This window comes from Lathyrus oleraceus, chromosome 5 (assembly GCF_024323335.1).
Source record: "Lathyrus oleraceus cultivar Zhongwan6 chromosome 5, CAAS_Psat_ZW6_1.0, whole genome shotgun sequence".
NCBI lineage: Eukaryota > Viridiplantae > Streptophyta > Magnoliopsida > Fabales > Fabaceae > Lathyrus > Lathyrus oleraceus.
Genome location: NC_066583.1, coordinates 346,396,197 through 346,411,861, shown reverse-complemented (window position 1 = coordinate 346,411,861; position 15,665 = coordinate 346,396,197). Strand labels below are relative to the sequence as shown.

The following is a 15,665-nucleotide window of genomic DNA, read 5'->3' as shown; positions in this document are numbered from 1 at the left end:
TCAGAAATGTGAGATGGAGTACGGTGTCTATGTTCAGCATACTTCTGAAGGAAATATGACTCTGGTATGCTTATATGTTGATGATATACTGCTGACTGGAAGTTCTGAACAGGAGATAGCTAAGTTCAAGAAAGTTCTGATGAATGAATTCGAAATGACTGATTTAGGCAAAATGACATACTTTCTAGGGATGGAGTTCAGATACTCTGAGAAAGGTATTATTTTGCATCAGCTCAAGTATGAATTAGAACTTCTGAAGAGATTTGAACTGGAGAATTGTAAGATTGCTGTCACACCTTCTGATACAAATCAGAAACTGGATTCTGACTCTGATGGAAAGGATGTGGATGCTACAACCTTCAAACAGTTGGTTGGTTCTCTGAGGTATTTGTGCAATACCAGACCTGATATTTGCTATTCAGTTGGGATGGTTAGTAGGTTCATGAGTAAACCTAAGTGGTCCCATTACCAAGCTGCTGTCAGGATTCTGAGGTATATCAAGGGAACTCTGAAGTATGGAGTATTATTTCCTTCTGGAAGAAAGGATGAGTCAGAACTTCTGAGTTATTCAGATTCTGATTGGTGTGGAGACAGAGTTGACAGAAGAAGTACGTCTGGGTACTTATTCAAATTTCTGGGAGGTCCCATTTCTTGGTGTTCCAAGAAGCAACCTGTTGTGGCGTTGTCAACCTGTGAAGCTGAATATATTGCAGGTGCTGTTACTGCATGCCAAGCTGTGTGGATTCTGAATCTATTGCAGGATCTGAAGATTAAAGTAAACAAACCTCTGAAGCTGATGATTGACAACAAGTCTGCAATCAATCTTGCCAGAAACCCAGTGTTGCATGGGAGAAGCAAGCACATTGAGACCAAGTATCATTTTCTGAGACATCAAGTTCAGAGGGGAGTGTTAGAAGTTGTACACTGCAGCACTCAGAAGCAGTTGGCAGATGTTCTGACGAAAGCTATCAAGACTGACCAATTTCTCAGATTAAGGGATGGAATTGGTGTTACAAGTTTTGATGGAATATGAATTAAGGGATGGTATTAGATTTTATTAGATTTAATTCATATTTAAATTGTATTATTTTCTTAGCCCCTAAGTTTGTTAGAGGGTATTTTAGTAGTTTATCCTATTATAGTAACCCTAGTTTTAGCTTATAAATAGGGTGTCAATCATTGTAACTTTTAATCCTTTTTGTAGCCGTCATTCTCTTAATAGAATATTCATCTTTCATTCTACCTTTGCACCAACAAATAAATCAATAAAATAAGACTTCACCTGCCACTATAAACACAATCTATATATTTTTGTTACATTATTACTCAAGTATTTATTCTCTCCATTATTAAACTAAAGAAATTGTTTACTTCATTTCTGTTTTAAAAACAGGAAACTCCATGGTTGGTTTTATCAAGAGATTTTGTTTCTCGGAGGAAGAGGATGGTTTGGCTTCCATCGCAGTCATTGAACTAGGTTATGTGGCCAAAATAATTTCTATTGCCATTGTGATTTTGTGTTGAGATTAAGAACTTAGGAGTTGTCACTTTTAACTACCTATATTTCAGAAATCTTTTTCATCAAGAACTAAGAGGAGACACTCGGAAACCTCTCTCCACAATAAAGAAGAAGAATCTCTTATCACAATTTTTTAAGTTTTCAACAATAAATATTTTATTAGAGAAGATTAATATGAAAAAAAGATAGGGTAAAGATTATGTATGTAAATATGTAAAAATATTTAATTTTATTTCAAAATAATCTAATCATTGATTGATTGAATATAATCAATTTTTTTTATTAAAATATCCTTGATTTTCAAAAAAAATCGCAAAATAATCTTGATTTCAAAAAAAATTTCAATCTACCCCATTTTTAAGAGGAGGCGCCAATCCAATTGGCGTCTTCTCTTAAACTTAGAGAGGAGACAACAATTGGATTAGTTAGGACTCCTGGTGTTGCCAATCCAAGTGACGCCCATGTGTAAAGCTTAAAGGGAGACGTCAATTGGATTGACACCTCTGTGTGTTTTGTAATTTTTTTCCAAAAAAAGTCTACATGATAGATAAAGTCGAAATCAAACCAATTCATATTAATATTGATTCTCATTTACACAAAAATGACTAATGTTGATAATCGGGATCACCTAACTGACCTCCGGTCCTACATCCCTCAGCTACCCGAACTCGTGGCCCTAACCCACGTTGATGATTCACCCCAGATGTTTGAGTATCTGAGGACCCAGGAACATCACTACCAACTGCAAGAGATTGCCTATTGAGATAGTCAGACAAATCAGCATAGTCTTGTGTATGCAGCGAAGGTGTACCGTCATAGCTGAGTTCATGACCCATGCCAAAGTAGTTGGGTTGTGTTTGAGTTGTTGGAGGACGACCGAGACGATTGAAGGGAAACATTTGTGTGAATGATGCGTCGAGGAAAGGTTGGAAAGATTGTTGTGGTGTTTGGTAGACATAGGGCTTCTTGGCTAGATGAGGTCATTACTAGCGCTAACACGGTCTTCTCTATTTTCTAGTAGCATGTTTCCAGGATGCTAATGATTTGGATACGAAGTATACTAAATTTTGAACGGAGCCTGCTTCTCGGACGAGGATGAAAGTTACTACTTCTGCAGATATGACTAGGTAGAGGATTAAGGTCACCGCGGTCGTTGGTCTAGAAAAAACTAGGCGTGAAGAAGGTTTTTTCAAGTGATACTGACTCATATTCACATTTAAGGGTCCACTTAAAGCATACTTCTTTATTCCGCAGCATGTAGAACGAAAAAACGTGTTAAGTTGGTCTGGAGATGAACCTATTTAAGGTCATGAGCTTCTCGTTCAGTTTCATTATCCATTTCTTCGTCAACAAAATTATCTACCAGCTTGTTGATGTTGGAAGTGGATATGAATCCTTGGAACAAAGTTGATTAAGGTTGGTATAGTCCACACACATCCTCCATTTGTCAGATGCATTTTTAACTAGGATATAATTGGATAACCATTCGATGTATTTTACTTAAGAAATGAAGTTGGAATGAAGTAGACATTGGACCTTGTCCATGGTTGCTTCGACTTTCTGGGGGATTTTTATCTCCTTCTCTGAGCTACATATTGGACAAAAGGATTTATATTCAACTGGTAACATGTTGTGCTAGGCTCGATGCCAGATGTTTTGTAAGGGGGATTGTGAATAGGTCGGAGTTAGCTCTTGGGCACTCGATGAGGCCTCTCCTTACTAGTGTCGACAATTCAACCTTTATCAGGACTAACATGGTCAGGTTTTTGTCAAGTTATACGACCTCAAAATTTCTATCTAGAATTGGCCTCAGGTTTTTCAGTTTAGTTCCTACCGGAGAGTTGGACTCATCACTCGACATAGTTTCATCTTCGTGCATATTGAGATCAAGTGTGTCAATGACGATAGAGGGGGTTTCATTTATCTTCCTTTTAAGAGTGAGGATGATTGTATCAGGATCTTTTGAAATTGTTTCGTGAATAAGGTGGGCTATGCGCAAGTCACCTTGGATGATAGTTGGTTCATCGAAGCAATTGTGGTATTTCATATTCAGATGGATGGTGGAAGCTAATGCATCTAATGGTGTGAGGAAAGGCCTTCCCAAGATGCAATTGTAAACACTTTCACAAGGGACCATCAATAAAAATCACCTTTAACGACCTCTTGTTTCTTCCTTATCCAATGGAAATGGAAATTCTTTAGTACCCTAAGGATGAGTGACAAAGTCATTGAACGCTTTGAGACTCATACTTTCATACGACGTGAGGTATTCTTTGCTTAGCCCCAATCCTACAAATATATTGGTGTACGTGACGTCGCACAAACTTTCGTCGCTGATAAGGATTTTTGAGACTGCGCGATTATCCACGGTGGTAGTCACCACTAACGGAAATGTCACATTAGGGTTCCCTTCAAACTTTTCGCTGTCAAAGAACCCTAGGATGAGTATTTCTCCTTTCAATTTTCCTTCTGCCATTTGAGATTTCAAGGAATTTTTTGTCAAATTTTTCTTGTCTAGTTCTTCCTTACTGAACTATCCTTCGTCAATAAGGGAAACAAGGAAGTTTCGTAATGATCTCAAGGTATGTGGTCGGGAGATGACCCTAATAGTCAGATTAAAGATTTCCATTGCAGATCGTGTGGGATCGTTATTGGTGAAATGTGACTTTCAGAACTATATGAATATGATGTGGAAATTTATGAGAGTTAGAAGTCGATTTCCACATATGGCGCCACTATTCTAAGGTAGAACAAGAAATATGTGTGATGCAAGAACGAACTCTTATGTTGCGTCGACAAGACTTTTAGTAATGACGGAGCGAGAAAGACATGTAAGGTTAACACTCCAACACCTAAGTCACTAAAGTTTAAAAAATGTAGTTTGAGAGTGAGAATGAAATGATACATGCAATCAATATGTGGTGAGGTTTATATATGTCGTTTGGTTGAAACTTCCTCTATGTAATTCAACGTATGATGTAGGGAGTCATCCGATCACATCCAGCGATAAAGGATATTTTGATGGCTCAGGTCAAATATCATGTGTCTTGAAAAATATCCACTTGTCCATCCATTCTATTAAATGAAGTTTTGAACTGTGTCTTCGTTACTGATGTCTGACGCTCAGCCCAATACTGATAACTTAATAAAATAATTTATAATTTTTCTTTTTTATATAATGTTAATTATATTTTTTATTATTTTGTAAAGTTAGAAAATAACTTATAATTAAATAATTGAGTAGTAATCATTAAAATTAAGTTTAGTTGTAGAAATGATTCCCGTTAAAAATACTAAGCATAGGATTAGATGATTAAGAATTGATTGATATAAATAAGGAGTTTAAAAATACGATTAGTGAGGTGGTTGTCTACATTTTTTAACGAAATTGAATAAGAAATTAAAAAAAAAAAAGTAACAAAGAAAAAGAAAAAACACACACAATGGAAGAGGAGCTGTAATCAATAAGTAGTGACCGGTGAATCAGCTTGGCGGGCTTTGCCTTTTTGACACCAAAAACACTCAAATTTATGATTCCCCTTTATGTATTTCTCTAATTCTCCTCGATTTTCAGCTAAAAATTTAATCTTTTTTAAGGTATTTCAAGTTACAATGTTCTCACTTGGTTGCTAAGAAAACTCCTAAAGGGTATTTTTTTGAATTTTTGTACTGTCTTCGTGAATTTTTTTGATGTGGATGAAAATAACCATAGGCGTGTCTAAAATAATATACTTTGGTTGTATAACAATTTCCTGTATTTTATTTTTCTGTTACTGAGGTTTGTGGTTATTTTTAGAATTGTTGTTGTGCATAAACTAATATATTTAACATTCATAAATTAAAACAATATTTGTTGGGGATGGATCATTTTGTAACAAATTTAGCACAATCTCTCTCTTTTATTTCCCTTTCTCATTCTTTTCTGTTTTTTGTGGATTCAACTGAAATCTTTTTAACTAACTTTTCTATGCTTTAAATCTCTCTGCTCAAGTATCATTCATATTTAACATTTTCTCTTTTCATTTTGCAGATTCTGTTTAATAATAGAGAGGAAGACAAATAATCTGTCATAAAGTTATGTGCAACGGTTCGAATAGAAAGCCCTCTCAAACTGGTTTGATTAGGGATCATGAATATGGAAGACCAGAAGAACTACAGCACGAGGTTTCTGATTTGCTTCTGTTTTCAGCCACAGATGATTTAATTGCTTTCAGAGAGGCTGTTGAAAAAGACGATCACGAGGTCGATGAAGTAGGGTTGTGGTATGGAAGGAGGGTTGGCTCAAAGGAAATGGGATATGAAGAGAGGACACCTCTTATGGTTGCTTCCTTATTTGGAAGCAAGGCTGTATTGTCTTATATTCTTGAAACTGGTCGTGTCAATGTTAACCAAGCATGCGGATCGGATAGGGCTACTGCGCTTCATTGTGCTGTTTCTGGTTGTTCTGCTGCTTCTGCTGAAGTTATCAAGCTTTTGCTTGTTGCATCTGCGGATGTTGGTTCTGTTGACGCGAACGGTAACCGGTGCAGTGACTTGATTGTCATGATGTCTAATAGTATCTCCGGTTCAAGGAAGACAAAACTACAAGCCATACTAGAAGGTATCGATGATGTTGATGATGACAATGAATTCCAAAAGGAGAAGCAGCAAGAAGATATCGGTACACCTCAAATCGAGAAGAAAAATTATCCGATTGATCTACCATTACCTGACATAAATAATGGAATATATAGTACAGATGAATTTAGGATGTTTATATTCAAAGTGAAGCCTTGTTCAAGGGCTTATTCTCATGATTGGACGGAGTGTCCCTTTGTTCATCCAGGGGAAAACGCAAGGCGCCGTGATCCGATGTCATATCAATACACCTGTGTCCCTTGTCCTGAGTTTCGGAAGGGATCATGCAGTAAAGGGGATGCTTGTGAATATGCACATGGTATTTTTGAGTGCTGGCTTCATCCTGCTCAATACAGAACAAGACTTTGTAAGGATGAGACCGAATGCAACCGAAGAGTCTGCTTTTTTGCACACAAACCCGAGGAACTTCGCCCGTTGTATGCTTCTACTGGTTCTGCTTTACCTTCAGCTACATCATATTCAAATTCACCTAGTGCTTCTTCAACGGATTCTTTAACATTGAACTCACCGTCCAGTTTCATACAATCCATGTCGACACTGCCTTTGACTCCATCTGCAGCGTCTTCTCCTGCAGGTGGAACCATGTGGCCGTCTCAGTCTCATGTTGCAGTCCCTACGCTTCAGATGCCGAGAAGCAAATTCAAAACTGCATTGAATGCTAGAGATAATACTAAGTTTCTCGAACTTGAAAATCTCCTTATGCAGAAGCTAATGATTGAAGAGATGACAACAGGTCTTTCATTCACTTCAAATAGGCTTGCAGGTGTAAATCCTGCTAACCTCAAAGACATTCTCGGTTCTCAGATACAATCTCCAACATCAACTCATGTGCATCCGAATGTGACTCAGCAACTTTGGGGCTTTTCTTCTGATCTTACCGATTCAAATGTGATTGGATCACCACAGATCACTGTGCATCCGTCTATAAATTTAAAAAATGATGCCTTGTCGAAGCGGAGCCAGATCTTTATCGAGCGCAGCAGCATGGCGAGCTTTAGTTCTGAGCTTCCTTATGCTACCTCGGTTGCTATGGAGCCATATACTAACTTCTCTGGTTGGGGCTCCCCTGATGGAAAATTAGACTGGTCCATCCGTGGCGATGAACTGAATAAAATGAGAAAGTCTTATTCTTTCGGCTTTGAGAACCAAAGTAGCAATTCAACAATGGTTGCAGAAAATGCTGATGAGCAATGGAATGATGGGTTAATTCACTAGTGAAGGATGGCCCAAGCGCATTGCCATAGTCCAGAAGCAATTGTGCATGGAGCATGAGCAGATAGATGGTGGTGTGAATCTAATGTTAACTCTTACATTGGATCCTATATGCATCCCTACACTATTATACTTTTTTTAATTTGATAGATATATTGAGTATGTATAGGTCACATTTTCTTTAAAAAAATGCAAAATGTCTATAATACAGAAGTTGGACAGAATGCAAGTATTTGCATAAGTACAAAGTTGTTAATACTACTAGGGAATAAGTATATTGTTCCATTTTTCCTCTTAATTTTTTGTTTTGTTATTTAGTTATGTTCAATTGAGTTTTAACATTCCAGCAACCAAGAGAATGTAGTTGTGAAACTGGTGAATGAAGATGCTGATAATCTTACATATTTTAATTTCTTAATAGCTCCTATTTGTGCATTTCATTTTAATGTGATCGGACCCTTTAACCTAACAGTGAACATATAGAAACATTGAGAAGAAGAAAACCTTTTGACTTAAGATTTCAATGAATACAATTTAGAGTGTAAAAATTACACCTGAGTATAAATTCTATATGTTTGGAAAGACTAAAATACCATTTCAAAAAATACAATAAAACATCAATAATAATAATAATAATAATAATAATAATAATAATAATAATAATAATAATAATAATAATAATAATAATAATAATAATAATAATAATAATATCTAACATTTTCCTTAAAGTCACGATACATTAATTGAGAGTATCAAAAGTTTGTCAATCAAAAAACGAAAGTAATTAATAGAATGTATCTTCGTAAACAAATTACTAATATCTAAAGCGAATGAGACATAGGTAGAGTAATTTTCTCATGTTGAAGATGATGACGAGTAATCAATCTCAATCTGTTTGATACATTCATGAAAGATGGAGTTGTGAGCAATTTGAGTGACACTCTTTTTATCACAATATGTAGGAGTTGGTTAGAAAGAATAGCACCAATATCAAGAAAGTAACTAACACAAATAAACTATTTCAGTAGTGGTGGATGTCATAACACGATACTAAACTTTTGTTGAAGAACGAGAGAAAATATCATGTTTCATACTCTTCCAACCAATAAGTAAATCGTCAAGAAAGATACAAAACTATGTGGTAGACTTACGATCTATGGAGCCACTAGCTCAATTAACGTTAGAATAAGCACGTAGCTCCAATGAGGACGATGAGGGAAGGAGAAGGCTTTAAAACCGGGACCCCTGAAGATAACGACATATGCGAAGAACAACTGCTTAATGTATTGTAGTATGAGAGACAACAAACTAACTAACAACATGAACAACATAAGCAATATACGGTCTAGTAATCGTAAGGTACGCCAGGCGGTCAACCAAAGTACAATACAAGGTGGAATCTAGAAGAAGAATATCATTAGATGGAGAATATTTTATAATAAACTCAAGAGGACTATCATCTACTCTAGTATTAGAAAGACAAGTCTTTTCAAGAATGTTGGAAATGTACTTGAATTGAGAGAGAAGACAACTTAAATTTTGTTTTTCAGAGAACAAATGTTGGACACAATGTTGGAACAACTGGTCCAATAAGTTAAACAAGAATAACAACAGTACAAAATACAATAAAGAAAGCAATAAAAATACAAGAGCTTAGTAACCCAGTGCGGTGCAAACAACACCTATGTCTGGAGGACACTCTATCCAAGAAAGAAAATTCACTACTTTGAATTAGTATCTTTAGTTTTACAATAACCAACAAATCCTATGTTGTTCAAAGCCTTTTCATAATCCTAGTAACTTTCTATTTAAGGACTCCCCTTAAATAAGAGAACATACTCACTTTTTTCTCAATCACACAACTCGTGATTCGTGTTTACTACTCAATAAACAATGTTGAATGTTACAACTTAACTAAGAGAAACATTTTATGCCAAGTTACTAAAATATAGTGGTTTACACAAAGATTCAACATTACTCTAGATTAGAGCATTGACGTGGAATACAAGACTCACAAAACCACAAAACCTAGACACAAAGACTTTACTCTTGTGTACAAAATCCCTCTTTTCAACATAAGAATAAAGTCTCCTTATATAGCAATGCATTATGGTACTTTTCTTCATGGATGTCTGAGTTATTTTCATCCAGAATAATAGAGATTATATTGGATATGATCTTCTCCATAAATCTCTCCAAGAGATATGATTTTTTAATTTCAAATTCAAATTTAAATTTGATTTGATCTCCAATTATTGCTAAACAAATCAACCATATATTGCTCAACAAACTGCAACAAATCTAATTAAAACATAATCAGAATTTACGCATCAAACAATATCCATATGGCCTACTGTCAAGGCCATATGTCGAACATCACACATGCTGGAACATGGTGTTCCACATGTTGCACCTGAACATCCAAATCAACTCTTCTCCAGTACTTGCAGATCTTCTATTGTAGAGTGGGCCTTGGATAGAATATAAGCCTTAGCCAAACTGCAATAACACATGTCTGTTATAAGAGACTAGATATTGCAACAGACATGTTGGAACATCGTGTTCCACATGTGTCCCTTCTTCACCACACAACTTGAAGAATTTCCATGTTGTTTTGAATAATGGAGTCAATCTAAAGGAACATTCATCTTCCCTTTTTGCAAATTATGGCTAAACAATTATACAAGCAAAACATAACTGAGTAACAATTACCTCCCTTACTCAGACCAAACAGCAGCCGCATGAGAATGCAATCCCATCAAAGCAAACATCACCAATAGCAGAAGCAACAAAAATTTGTAGCACAGAAAGAACATCATGGGGTAGTTACACACATGATTTTGTAGGTCAGAGGTCATGAGGTTGTTACACACACATGAGAAAGATACATAAATAATCAACATTCAGCCACTCAAGATGGGTTAGTCATGCATGTAAACATACTTAGTAGTAAGTATATTGAAGGTCAGAAGCTACTACTAACACTCAGATAAATCAACACACAATCAATGTTAAGGCCAGATGTCAGGCCAGTTACTTCAACATATGTGTACATAATCAGATCAGTCATCTGTAGTTAGTCCCAATCGCAACAGTTTGTACCAGATATTACAAAGCATACTCAGTAGCATATAGCTTCATACACCACAAAGTCAATATTTAAGTTAGACACTCCGCTGCACACACCATTTCTCCCCTTTTTTTTCCAGAATTTGGAAAATGCAAGAAAAGAGAGAAAACCAGAGGAATACTACCAAATAGTTCACAGCAGAGAAGCCTTCCTTCAAAGCATATCCAATCTTTCAAATATTCTAAATCCAAATGTTTTTTTTCCAAACTAATTTGGATTAACAAATTGGACCTTAAAGATATATTTTTTCTAACCAAATGCAGTACTAGAAGTTTGTGTGCCAAAGTTTCCCCTAGTATGTTCTAGACATCTTGATTTCCATTTTTCCTATAAAAATAACAATCTCCCTCCTTTGGCTATTTTTAGGCAAAACACTGATTTAACCACTTCTTCAAGATTCCACCATAATTAATGCTCAAGAGACAAACTTTATCAAAGAAGCATGCCCTTTTTCTTTTTCTACCCCACTTTGCCTCAAAAAGATACAAAGGACATAGAAGGACCCATACATAAAACAACAAGCTTCAGGATCCCAAACAAAAGCTTGACAGGAACAACAACCAATCAGATTAACACATTTCTTCAGTCAAAAGACTTTAAGAAGGGAACAAGTACCATATAATAAGAAAACAAGACCGCAATCATCAAAGGAACACCAAAATAGCAGTAGCAGTAATAACTGGATGAGGTGAAAAAGCTCCAACATTTTTACATCAAAAACCATATCAGTTTCATCGACAGGTGCACAAATGTTGGACACTATGTATGAGACATCCTTCCTAACATTCAGCTTGAAACTTAAATTTAGCAACCCATGAGGAATATCTCCATTCTTAACCCCAATATCCTTTATCAACCTATAATAACCTGCTCTAACAATCAACATCGTCTTCAACAACTGAGCATCACTATGGAGCTTTATAATTTTATTATACTTCATTACTTCAACATGATGTTCTTCTTCATCCTCACTTTAATTTTCTTCTTCTTCCTTGATCATAATCTTGTCAATAGAGATGACATTGCTTCTTCCCAAATAACCATAAATAATTGGAGGTGAAAGTTCCATACACTTTCCTATATCATACACTTTTCTATACTCCTTGTAGCCTTTAACATTACACTCAACAATAATATTCACAATGGATTCCTTGACCAACTTATCATGGCAATTACCAACAAATTTTATCAATTCCGTGATATCTTTATAATTAAAAGTTTTTTTTGCTTAACTCTCTTTCACAAGCAATTCTTCTTTGGAAGACATACTTCCTATTTTGAACATTGGTTTCAAAATGGAATGACACATTATCCATGGGGGAAGTAGGAACATTCTCAGGAATTCTCTTTCCACAAACCTTTATTATTGCAAGCCTCCCTTGCATTAATTGTTATAATATTTCACACATCCAAATACTAAGAGCACCACTTAGCTTTTTAACCTGAGCATTATCTAAGGCTTTGGTAAAATTATCTCTTAGTAGTTTAACTTGTAGACTAAGAGAGTAGGTAAAACTTCCTAAACTACTCATCTCAATTTCAGACTTCATTTGTTGAACATAAAGTTCCGACATGTTGTATGACATTTCACCAAACACACGATCATGTTTTTGAATAATCAAAATTCTATAATTATGAGAAGGAACCCCAATATGAAAAATTATGCCATAATAATTAATCTTCATTATCTTCTTCTTCTGAACCACTATAGGTTGTTCATTGTTTGGTAGACCTCCGACCCGACCATCAACATTCTCTTCAATGAGAACTCCTTGTATGAGTCTCATAAAGCCCATAAGCGATAATTCTGAGACACAAGTAAGATGTTGAGACATCTTATCTAACAACTTGGGTTGCTTTACAACTTGACACATGTCATGAATTTTACCTTCTTCAATCTTGAGTTTTGGTAACCCCTTGACACCATCTCCATATATGATCTCCTTTATGCTCTTAACCTTGGATGAGGACTGAGAAATCCACATATAACATTTGTCTTTGGATCTTGAACCCTTCATTAACACCACTTAATCATTGTTAGAGACAATACATTTTGACTTTTTGTAGCTAACGTCCAGACCTTGATCACATAATTGACTTATGCTGATCAAGTTAGTAGTTAATCCTTATACTAGCAACACATAATCAAGACATGGTAATTTTGGACTCACCATCTTACCCATCCCCTTAATTCTTCCTCTAGTTCCATCACCAAATGTGACATAACTATTAGAATAGGGTTTTAACTCTTCAATATAGCTCATTTCACCAGTCATGTGTTGTGAACATCCACTACAAAATACCAATATTTTCTAGAAGAAACTTTAAGAGGAACATGAGCTAAGAGACATTTGACACTTTCCTTGGGTTTTCGCACTTTCTTAGCATGAGTTTTCTTACCTTTCTTTCCTTTAGACTTTGGATAACTATAATGCTGAGGATATCCATAGAGTTTATAGCAAAAGGGTATTATATGACCACATCTACCACAATGGTCACATCTCTTTGCAGAGTTATTGTAACCCATGTGTTAAGGGTACACCTGTCAAGCACGATTCTGAGACATGTGGTCCACCATCTGAAACCCAATCTTCTTCTTAGGTGGGACTTTGATATTTTTGTTCAAGGAACTGTAGTCAAACCTTACAACCTTCATATTCCCTTCCAAGAAATCATTCAACATATTTAAGCTGTTGTTCTTCATATATACATATTTTGGCATATTTTCAAGTTTGGACTTTAACAATGAACAATGTGGCTTCTTCTTCTAGACTTGTAATGGTTGAGCCAAGCTTTTATTTTTCAAGAAGTTGAGCACTTATGGTATTGTTTTGTTTCTCTTGTCTCAAACAAGATTTCTTCCATTCAGTGAGTAGCTCTCTATAAATTTCAATAAGTTCTTCTACTGACATCTCTTCATCACTAGCCTCACTGCAATAGTCATGTTTCCTAACAAAAGCCATCATTTTATTTCCTATGTCTCTTTCACTTTCACCATAATATTCAGACCAAGTGATGGATAATCCCTTTTTCTGTTTCTTTAGAAAAGTAGGACATTCAACTTTAATGTGACCAAACGCTTCACATTCTGAACATTGAGTTATTTTTCCTTTATTATCTATGAAATCATTTTTTCTCTTATTCAGGGAATTGATGTCTGGGACATTTTCCATCCAGTATTTGTCCACCTTTTTCAAATCACTATTAAAATTTCCCCCAACAAGGGTTATAGCCTCTAAAAAACTTTCTCCAACATTCTTATCACCTTGATCTTCCTTCACTTGACTATTGGATACAAAAGCTCCACCTTTGCTCTTCTTTTCTGATCTTCCATATATATAAACTTCAAATGTTTAAAGGTAACCAATGAGTTCATCAACCTTCAAGTTGCTTAAGTCTTGGGCTTCTTCAATAACTGTTATTTTCATGTCAAACTTCAGAGGTAAATATCTGAGAATATTTTTAACCAACTTTTCTTCTGACATCTTTTCTCCCAATGCCAAAGAAGTGTTGGTTATGTCACACAAAAGAATGTTAAAATCACACATGGATTCATATTCCATCATTCTCAGATTTTCAAACTTTGTTGTGAGGAGCTGCAAACTTGGCATTCTAACCTTGTATGTACCTTCATGATCATTCTTGAGAATCTCCCAAGCTTCCTTTTCTTCAGTGCAAGTGTTGATTAGTCTGAACATATTCTTGTCAACATCATTGAATATAGAATTCAAGGCTTTATCATTACCAAGTGCGTCATCATATTCAACTTTGGACCAACCAACTTCAGGTTTCAATCTTGTTGAACCATCTTGAGAAATGATCACAGAATGTTTCCAACCTTTAACCATAACATTCCAAATTTTGGTGTCAATATATTTAAGATAAATAACCATCTTGGCTTTCTTATAGTCATAATTTGTGTCATCCAAAACAGGTGGTCTAATGACAGACCATCCATCCTTTGTGTTGTCCATCTGAATATAAAATATCCTCCCTGGAGCTCACCCAAACAAGACGCCAATTGAAATATTGTTCCTCAGGGGACAAATGTTGGACATGTTGTTGAAACAAGTGGTCCAATAAATTAAACCAAAATAACAACAATACAAAACACAATAAGGAAACCAATAAAAACAAAAGAGATATGTAACCCTGTTTGGTGTAAACAACACGTATGTTTGGAGGGTACTCTACCCAAGAAAAGAAATCAACTACTTTGAATTAGTATCTTTAGTCTTACAAAAACCTACAAAATCTATGTTATTTAAAGCCTCTTTGAATCCTATTGACTTTCTATTTAAGGATTCTCCCTAAATATGAGAATCTGCTCACTTTCTTCTTAATCACACAACTCGTGATTGGTGTTTACAACTCAATAAACAATATTTAATGTTATAACTCAACTAAGATAAACCTTCAATTCCAAGTTACTGAAACATGGAGGTGTACACAAAGATTCAACACTAATCCTAATTAGGGAATTAACATGGAATACAAGACTCACAAAATCTAGACACAAAAACTTCACTCTTGTGTACAAAATCCTCACTCCAACATGAGAATAAAGTCTCCTTCATGGATCTCTGAGTTTTTTTTGTCTAGAATAATAGAGATTTTGTTGGATATGATCTTCTCCATAAATCTCTCCAAAATATATGATTTGTTACTTTCAAATTAAAATTTAAATATTCATTTAAATCTGATTTAATCTTCAATGATTGTTAAACAAATCAACCATACATTTCTCAATAAACTACAACAAATCTAATTAAAATATAATCAAAATTTGTGCATCCATATGGTTTGTTGTCAAAGCCAGATGTCGAACAACACACATGCTAGAACATTGTGTTCCACATGTTGCACCAGAACATCCAAATCAACTCTTCTCCATTACTTGTAGATATTTTATTATAGGGTGAGTCTTTGATAGAACATAAGCCTTAGCCAAACTGTTATAACATATGTATGTTGTAAGAGACCAGATGTTATATCACACATGTTGGAACATCGTATTTCACATGTGTTCCTTCTACACTAAATAGCTTGAAGAACTTCCATGTTTTTTGCATAACGCAACCAATCCAAAGGAACAACAACAACAACCTCTACAGAAGTAGGAAATTTTAATGCCGAAGAAGTAGTGAAAATTGCCTAGGTCCTTGA

General features: G+C 35.3%; 1 protein-coding gene across 2 annotated transcripts; it reads left to right on the top strand.

Moving 5' to 3' along the window:
• Window positions 1-5,030: 5,030 nt before the first annotated feature.
• On the top strand, window positions 5,031-7,667 carry LOC127084566 (zinc finger CCCH domain-containing protein 66). Of its 2 annotated transcripts, none has more exons than XM_051025049.1 (2): window positions 5,031-5,167; window positions 5,550-7,667. In XM_051025049.1, the coding sequence occupies exon 2, from the start codon at window positions 5,597-5,599 to the stop codon at window positions 7,370-7,372; it is 1,776 nt and encodes a 591-aa protein (XP_050881006.1). In that variant the 5' UTR covers window positions 5,031-5,167; window positions 5,550-5,596; the 3' UTR covers window positions 7,373-7,667. The 2 variants fall into 2 exon arrangements, with proteins under 2 accessions (XP_050881006.1, XP_050881007.1); XM_051025050.1 differs by lacking the exon at window positions 5,031-5,167 and adding an exon at window positions 5,175-5,297.
• Window positions 7,668-15,665: the final 7,998 nt, after the last annotated feature.

Excerpts from the sequence above, each read along its gene's own strand:
- LOC127084566 (XM_051025049.1), top strand. The coding sequence starts at position 5,597 with ATGTGCAACGGTTCGAATAGAAAGCCCTCTCAAACTGGTTTGATTAGG.